The sequence below is a fragment of the Ursus maritimus genome (genome assembly GCF_017311325.1).
Source record: "Ursus maritimus isolate PB19 chromosome X unlocalized genomic scaffold, ASM1731132v1 scaffold_X1, whole genome shotgun sequence".
In the NCBI taxonomy this organism is placed as follows: domain Eukaryota; kingdom Metazoa; phylum Chordata; class Mammalia; order Carnivora; family Ursidae; genus Ursus; species Ursus maritimus.
Window position 1 is genome coordinate 105,150,350 of NW_024423319.1, and position 7,810 is coordinate 105,158,159.

The 7,810-nt window shown below is 39.5% G+C and overlaps 1 protein-coding gene across 1 annotated transcript in view; it reads right to left on the reverse strand.

Annotated features, from left to right (window-relative positions):
* EIF2S3 (eukaryotic translation initiation factor 2 subunit gamma) overlaps positions 1 to 7,502 on the reverse strand; it is a 17,039-nt gene extending 9,537 nt beyond the window's left edge. Inside the window, exons 1-7 of the mRNA XM_008696443.2 lie at positions 7,351 to 7,502; positions 6,738 to 6,801; positions 5,443 to 5,570; positions 5,233 to 5,354; positions 3,302 to 3,396; positions 1,722 to 1,880; positions 149 to 283 (exon numbers count right to left, since the gene is read on the reverse strand). Coding sequence (XP_008694665.2) covers positions 149 to 283; positions 1,722 to 1,880; positions 3,302 to 3,396; positions 5,233 to 5,354; positions 5,443 to 5,570; positions 6,738 to 6,801; positions 7,351 to 7,419 — 772 coding nt within the window. The 5' untranslated portion in view covers positions 7,420 to 7,502. The remainder of the gene's footprint in view (positions 1 to 148; positions 284 to 1,721; positions 1,881 to 3,301; positions 3,397 to 5,232; positions 5,355 to 5,442; positions 5,571 to 6,737; positions 6,802 to 7,350) is intronic.
* Positions 7,503 to 7,810: the final 308 nt, after the last annotated feature.

Genomic DNA, 7,810 nt, shown 5'->3' on the forward strand with positions numbered 1-7,810 from the left:
AAAAAAAAAAAAAAAAAAAAAAAAAAAAAAAAGCTGTATGAAGATTATTATCTCTGCAGAAAGAGAAAGTATAATAAAAACCCTTCAAGGGGAATCACCAGTGTGAAAAAGATCAAATTGAGAGTTAAAGACAAATACTATCACTTACCAATAAGTCGGGGTTCTGAAGTAAAGTCTCGTGGGGGTACTGGAATTTTCTTCACTATGTACTCACAAACAACTTCAATATTGTATTTCAGCTGAGCAGAAATTGGAATAATAGGAGCTCCTTCTGCTACTGTACCTATTCAAAATTCAGAAAGATTAAGATTCTTTAGTTTTACAGAACTTGATCTATGATGCCAAGGGGCGCCTGGGTGGCTCAGTCAGTTGAGCCTCTGGCTCTTGTTTCAGCTCAGGTCATGATCTTGGAGTCGTGAGATCGAGCCCCATGTCAGGTTCTGTGCTCAGCAGTGTCTGCTTGAGATTCTCCCTCTCCCTCTTCTTCTGCCTCCACTTCCCTAAAATAAATAAATCTTAAAACAAAAACAAAAACTAAAATAGATGCCTAAACATCCTCACACAAATGCCAGCAACAGGCGCAAAGTGATAATTCTGTTTAGAAAGGTGGCAGTATTCTATTTGCTTTACTCCTGAAAATGAATACTAGTCCCTTTAAGGAAAAAAACTGTTAAAATATATTTACACATATTTACTATACTAAAATGATAATACTGTCTAAAGGAAATAAAATACTAACACTCCTGGGAAAAAGCACGTTACTAGTTTAAAGATTTCTAGTAACATGTAATTAACCTCTCAATAAATGTCAAGGTAAAATTACAGACTCTTTGCTAATCAAAGACTACTGGCTCATAAAGTATTTGCTCCTTATTAATTATATGTCAAACAGGTTGGTCAAAGAAATGGACCAAACATAATTAGATTTTAATCAAAATGACTTATTCCTTTTCAATGCGCCAGAACTAGGTTCATGGGAGTCAACCCTTTCAACAAAGGTGAGAGAGAATTGTCAACAATAACAAGCATCATGTCTTCCCTGAAATGAAAAACCCTATGCAACAGAGAAATGAACACTATGATTAAATATATCATTGTCAGTTTCAATGATCAAAGTACTTGGTAAGAATAGTGTTAAGACTTAAGTTTAAAACAAAAAAAGCTTTTATTCATTAAGGAGGACTTTTTTTTTCTAAACCGACTCATAATTTCCAGAATACAACTTCAGTTCTAACTTTCAGCCAGCAAAAATCTACTTCAGTTTAAACTTCCAATTATAAAATAAGTCACTGGGATGAAATGTATAGGATACTGAATATAGACAATAATATTTTAACAACTTTGTGTGGTAACAGACGGTAACTACATTTACTGTCAGGAACACTGCATAATGTATAGAATTATCAGAACTGTCGAATCACTACGTTGTACACTTGAAACTAATGTTAACAGTATGTCAACTATACTTCAATAAGAAAATATTTTAGATATACATGGATGAAAAAATATATGTTCTTTAGTTTATCAAATTCACAAACATAGATTTCACTAACTGTATCAGGTGGCTAACAAGTAGTAGGTAGAGAAATAAGATATCAAGACACATAAATTTATCTATTTCAGATAGTCTATTATAGTAAAAGTTAAATTTAACATCTGGTATCTGGATTAAATACCTTTCAAAGTGATTCATAGATTTATTAGCGATTATGGCTTCTTACCTTGTACAAACGCAAGGATCTGTTCATACTGTTCTTTAGCCTGACTTTCTTTTACCAAATCAATTTTATTTTGTAGAATCAAAATATGCTTCAGTTTCATGATTTCTATAGCAGCCAGGTGTTCCGAAGTCTGAGGTTGAGGACAAGACTCATTACCAGCTAGATGAGGAAGAATAAAACAGATTCATGAGAATTAACTGGAAATACCCAGAATAGGCAAATCTATAGGGACAGAAAGCAGATTAGTGGTTTCCAGGAACTGGGGGGAAGGTATGGCACAGAGTGACTGCTTAATGGGCATGGGGTATCCTTTTGGGGCAATGAAAATGTTCTGGAACTAGAAAATGGTGATGTTTGTAGAACACTGTGAATGTACTTAATGTCACTGAGTTGTACACTTTAATGTTATAATGGTAAATTTTATTTTATGTGTCTTTTTCTACCCAAACTAATTTACTTGGCATCTAATAAAAGAACTTTTCCATGTCCTAGCCTTACTCCAGGCAGAAGTCCTGGATATCACTGCTAAGTGTCCACCTTTCACCCCACTTCACCCTCTGTGCCTGTGTTCACTAGAGCCTCCGGATCATTTAGCTTTCATCCCTGGTGCTATGCAAGAAGCTTGGAATCAACAAGTTTGGCATCCCAGGGTTGGCTCTTAGCCTTTGCTTAGGTATAAGGTACAGCCCTCTGGCTCTATCCAGTCTTAGAGATGTTTTGGCCCAGTTACTACCAGTAACTACTACCAAAGGGTACTCACTAACAAAGGGAGATAAAAACACTAAATGCATATATAACCAACAGTGTATCATAAAGAAATTGGCATGTTTTGTTGGGCACTCCAACAATCACCTTCCCCAAGCAGTGATGTTGAGCTGTCCTGTATTGTATCTACTTGGCATCCTTTAAAAAAATTATGTCCCATAGATTAAGTGTCTGCCTTTGGCTCAGGTCATGATTCCAGGGTCCTAGGACTGAGCCCCACATCAGGCTCCCTGCTCAGCGGGGAGCCTCCTTCTCCCTCTCCTCCCCGCTCTTGCTCTCTCTTTCTGTCACTATCTCTGTCTCTCAATCGCAAATAAAATCTTTGAAAAAATAAAAATAAAAATTATGTCCCATAGCAATGAAATCTCTTGACAGCTCACATAAGGAAGGTATCACAACCCTAGCTTTGAAAACCCCAATTAGGTCTACACTTCAGCACTCACTATGAATAAGATTTGCATCTAAATAAAACCACTATACATCAACAACTGCAGCACTGAATAGATGTACACTTACACACAAATTAAAAACTAAAATAATAAATCACCTCGTGTGATCCAGGTGGGAAAAATGCACTACTGACTTTAATTTAAAAATATATACTAACCTAAGAATTCTATCAGTCCCACATCTATCTTGTTTAGTATTGTGTGATAGCTAGTAGGCACAGATGTCATCCTGGAAGACATGTTAGCTCCCATTTGTGTCACTCTTAGGTAATGGATATGGCCCTTAATGGCCTTAGTTCCCCTTTAAATATTCCATCTTGGATTTGCTCCACACTGATTTGTCGAAACAAATTCTGATATATTTACCTATCAACAGAAGAGCTGCATCCATCACTGCTGCACCGTTTAGCATAGTAGCCATCAAAATATCATGGCCAGGACAGTCAACAAAGGAAACATGTCTAACAATTAAGAAATGACAATCAGTCCTAAAATCAATCCATATTTCAACAGACAGAAATTCCCAAATCCAATCAAAATGAATATGGTATGGTATGAAATATATACCGGAAACGTCATCAATTTGAAAGCTAAAACAGTGTTAACAGAATGGGCACTGCCATCCGAAAAAATAATTTGCCAAAAATTCCTCCAGCACCTTGAAAAGCTGGAACTGCCAATCTGAAGTAGAGATGGCAGTACTATTTTAGCAAAACTGCTACTTACTGAGAATCACTAGTTTTAAAAAGTGTATACTCAGACTCCTGAGAAACAAACTGAGGGCTTCAGAGGGGAGTGTGGGTGGGGGAATGGGATAGGCTGGTGATGGGTAGTAAGGAGGGCACGTATTGCATGGTGCACTGGGTGTTATATGCAACTAATGAATCATGGAACTCTACATCAAAAACCAGGGATGTACTGTATGGTGACTAACACAATATAATAAAAAAATATTATTATAATAAAAAAAAGCGTATACTCACATTGTCATGATCTAAAACAGGGGTTAGCAAACTAAGGCCCTTAGGCCAAATCTGGCCCATATCCACTCAAGCACCTATTATTTGCATCTGCTTTCGTAACACAAGAGCAGAGATGAGTAGCCTCTTCCCAGAGAACCTATAGCCTGCAAAGCCGTAAATATTTACAATCTGGCCACTTATAAAAAAAAGTTTGTTGATCTCTGATGAGGACCAGAACTAGGGTGAGGCTGAGTGAGATATTTGCCTCAGGTGCAAAATTTAAGGGAGTGCCAAAAAACTCACTAATCAAGATAAATAATACTTAAGATTTTTAAGAAAATTAATGCAAAAAAATTCATGATGCACAAAATATCAAAGGTAACTAATAATGCCATGCTGAACCAAAAATAAAAAGTGATACTGAAGAGGAAAAAAAATCTGTAATTTTGAGTTGTCTTTAAACAAATGATATTCTATTAAGATTTCTTTGCATCAATTTCAAAAAGCACTGCCTCAAAATACTGTTTATCCTGATCACTGAAGTTTTGTGTTTTTTTTTTTTTCTTCTTTAGGATTTCCCCCTCTACATTCTGGGCCCAAGGCAAGGGCCTCACTCACCTCTCCCCAGTCCTAGCCTTGCTCCAATGTAAAATTTCCTTGTGGGCCATCCCCAACCCCATTAACATCACTAGGTAGAAGTCGTCTGTATCCTCTGATAAAGAACCAGGATATGAATCACATTCAGAAACTAGATGGGTAACAAGCCCATGTACTGAAGAGAGGTAATTAAGAATGGGTTTGTTCACCTCCTATCTAAAAAACAGAAACAACATTGTTTAAAAGAAATGTCGGAGGGGCACCTGGGTGGCGCAGTCATTAAGCGTCTGCCTTTGGCTCAGGGCGTGATCCCGGTGTTCTGGGATCGAGCCCCACATCAGGCTCCTCTGCTATGAGCCTGCTTCTTCCTCTCCCGCTCCCCCTGCTTGTGTTCCCTCTCTCACTGGCTGTCTCTGTCAAATAAATAAATAAAATCTTTAAAAAAAAAAAAAAAAATGTCGGAAGCCCGGCAAAAAGCTTCTCCTATGTCCAATGAGCTGTGTTTCCCTGTATTCCATCTGCTTACATGATACCTTTCCTTTGGAGAACTTGCATGGAAGTATCTAAATTGAGGCTGAAATACTTGACTTTTCAAATTACTGTCATTATAGACAGTAAGAACATTAATAGAAAAAACATTCAATAATTAGTTTCATAATTTCTCAGTTAAATATTTCAAAAAGCACAATCACAAGGCAATAGAATATGAAGTATAAAGTGTTTTTTGAAAGAGGTCACCTGACTAATTTGAAATTCCCTTTGGTCCCTGGAATGTCTGTAGGAAACTCATCTGGTGTACTACTTCCACAGGATCTATAACATTCTGGCCGAGGACAACTTGGGTCGTCAAGTTTATAAATCTAAAAATTCCAATGGAAAAAAGATTTGAATTTGTTGTCTGCACATTCAACAATCGAAGTTATTTCTAGTTCCACAGTACAAGCTCACCTTAGCATTAGCATATCCAAGCTTGATTGTAATGTTTCTTTCTAGTTCATTTTTGAACCTGACAGTGTGAACTCCAGAAATAGCTTTTACAACTGTGGATTTCCCATGAGCTACATGACCAATTGTACCTATAGACAAAGTTTAAGAAATTAATTCATATGCATTCAATTACACCAAATACTATTTCAAAAAGCACTGGAGAAGAAAACCCAAAGCTAAAACTCAAGATAAATATCAGCATAAAACCAACAATGACTTCAATTTTTCCTCCTTCATATTCTTTCCTATCAAAACCTTATTCTAATACAGGACCGAATGGAACTTTCCATGTAATGACAATCCCATTCCAAAACTACACTCAAGGGGCGCCTGGGTGGCTCAGTCGTTAAGCCCCTGCCTTCGGCCCAGGGCGTGGTCCCAGGGTCCTGGGATCGAGTCCCAAGATGGGCTCTCTGCTCCGCTGGGAGCCTGCTTCTTCCTCTCCCACTCCCCCTGCTTGTTGTGTTCCCTCTCTCAGTCAAATAAATAAAAATAAAAAAAAAAAAAAAAAAAACCTACACTCAGTATAGTAAAAGCTATTCATCCTATGTTTCTAATCACATAAAAGACTGCCTTCATTTAAAATAAACACTCAAGAAGAAGATGATAAAATTCTAGATACTAAGGAAATTTCCAGCATAACTAGAGTGAAGTAAACAGGAATGAGTCCTGACACAACCAAAAAGAATCCATAAAAACAGGAAAATAACTCAGGTTTAATTATGGTAATGCTATCAAGGGTAGCATGTATCTTATGACTTCTTAATAACCTGATGGTAGAGCTTTACTTTTAGCTAGATTTAATTATGCCGCTTGTACAGGCTGTCAAATACCCTAAATTTACACTCAGTCAACATACCTTCTCCTCCAAAGTTCTAGATGGCAATTACGGGGGGAAAAAACCCTTCTACTTAATAATCACTTATATACCAAATAAAACTTTCGAAAAGTATGCCCTTGAAATAACCCTGTGTGGCAAGTACCACCACATTTTCACCTCTTCTGCTACATATGACTACATCTTGCCTAATGCTACTAAATTTTTCCTATGTACGTATCTTTTCTTCTCACTTAGACATGAGCTAGGCATGAGCAATATATGCTTCCCACAAAATCCGGCAGTGCTGTACTCACAGAGGCTCAAAGTCTATTTCCTGAATGTCGGCGTCCTCATAAAATTCAGGTAATCACACAAAGGGAGAAGTTAAAATTACTTGTCGAGATCAAGTCAGGTCACCAAGTTATTCTTATCTTACCTATATTAATTGTGGCTTGTCTGCTGATAACTTCGTGTGAAAGTGGCGTCAACTTGGTAACATCCTGAAATAAAACCATTTTTATTTTAAATCGCTGAACGTAAGACAAATCACAACTTTGACTTTATATTTGCTACCCACAGCTTGCCACCATGTGAACAGCTCTCCTCTACTTCTAAAGCACTTCTCCTGCAAAAGCAATATTGTACTCTGATGACTGGGAAGCCCTAAAAGTCCTTCATCGTTACAGAAGACTACACCTTCACTCACTATGGGAGATGTGAAAGCCCGAGACCCTCCCCCCACCCCGCCAACCTTGACAGCATTAGCACCAAGGACGATGTAGATAGTCCTTTCCCAGACCTTTAGAAGCAAAAGCCTTAGTAACGTTTAACACCATGACTTTCCAGCCTAATCCTTCGGGGGCTTGAGGTCCCACAACCTCACTGCCCCACGCACAGCTCGCGGACTTGCCGAGGTGCTGGCGGCGGCACGAGTCTCCCTCCTAACACATGCTCCCGACAACCTGGCACTGCCTCGTCTCAACTCCTCTCGGGAGGCTCGATCATCCACTTCTGAGTTCGCTCCGAATCCTTGCAGAACGAAACCTTACCAAAGTGGCGAGATCCTGGCGAGAAAGATGCGGCTGCCCCAGAGTCACTCCAGCCTCACCCCCCGCCATCTTGCTCCGAGAGGAAGGAAGTCGCCCCAACTGCTGCCTGACCGAACGCAGGTCCCCTTGCGCGGCGGGGAAGCGGAGGCGGGAAGGCCGACTAGGGCCCACGCCTGGGAAAGGAGGACGGCCGGTACAGCAGGGGCCTCGCTGCATGGACTTCTCTCCGCTTGGGTTTACACAGTGCCTGCTGGAAGACTCACTAAAAAACATGAAGCAATATTTCGGAATCCATTCGTTACAAACCCGATGGATTTTTGTGCAGGCAACGCTGAGGGCAGCCCCAAAAGAAGCCCCCCGCCCCCCCCTTGCTAGGCGGGTGATGCAACCGCCAAGCGCGCTGGCGAGGGAGAAGCCACTTCCGGTTCCCGCGGGGATGGCCGGAAGAATTTCCTGGAAC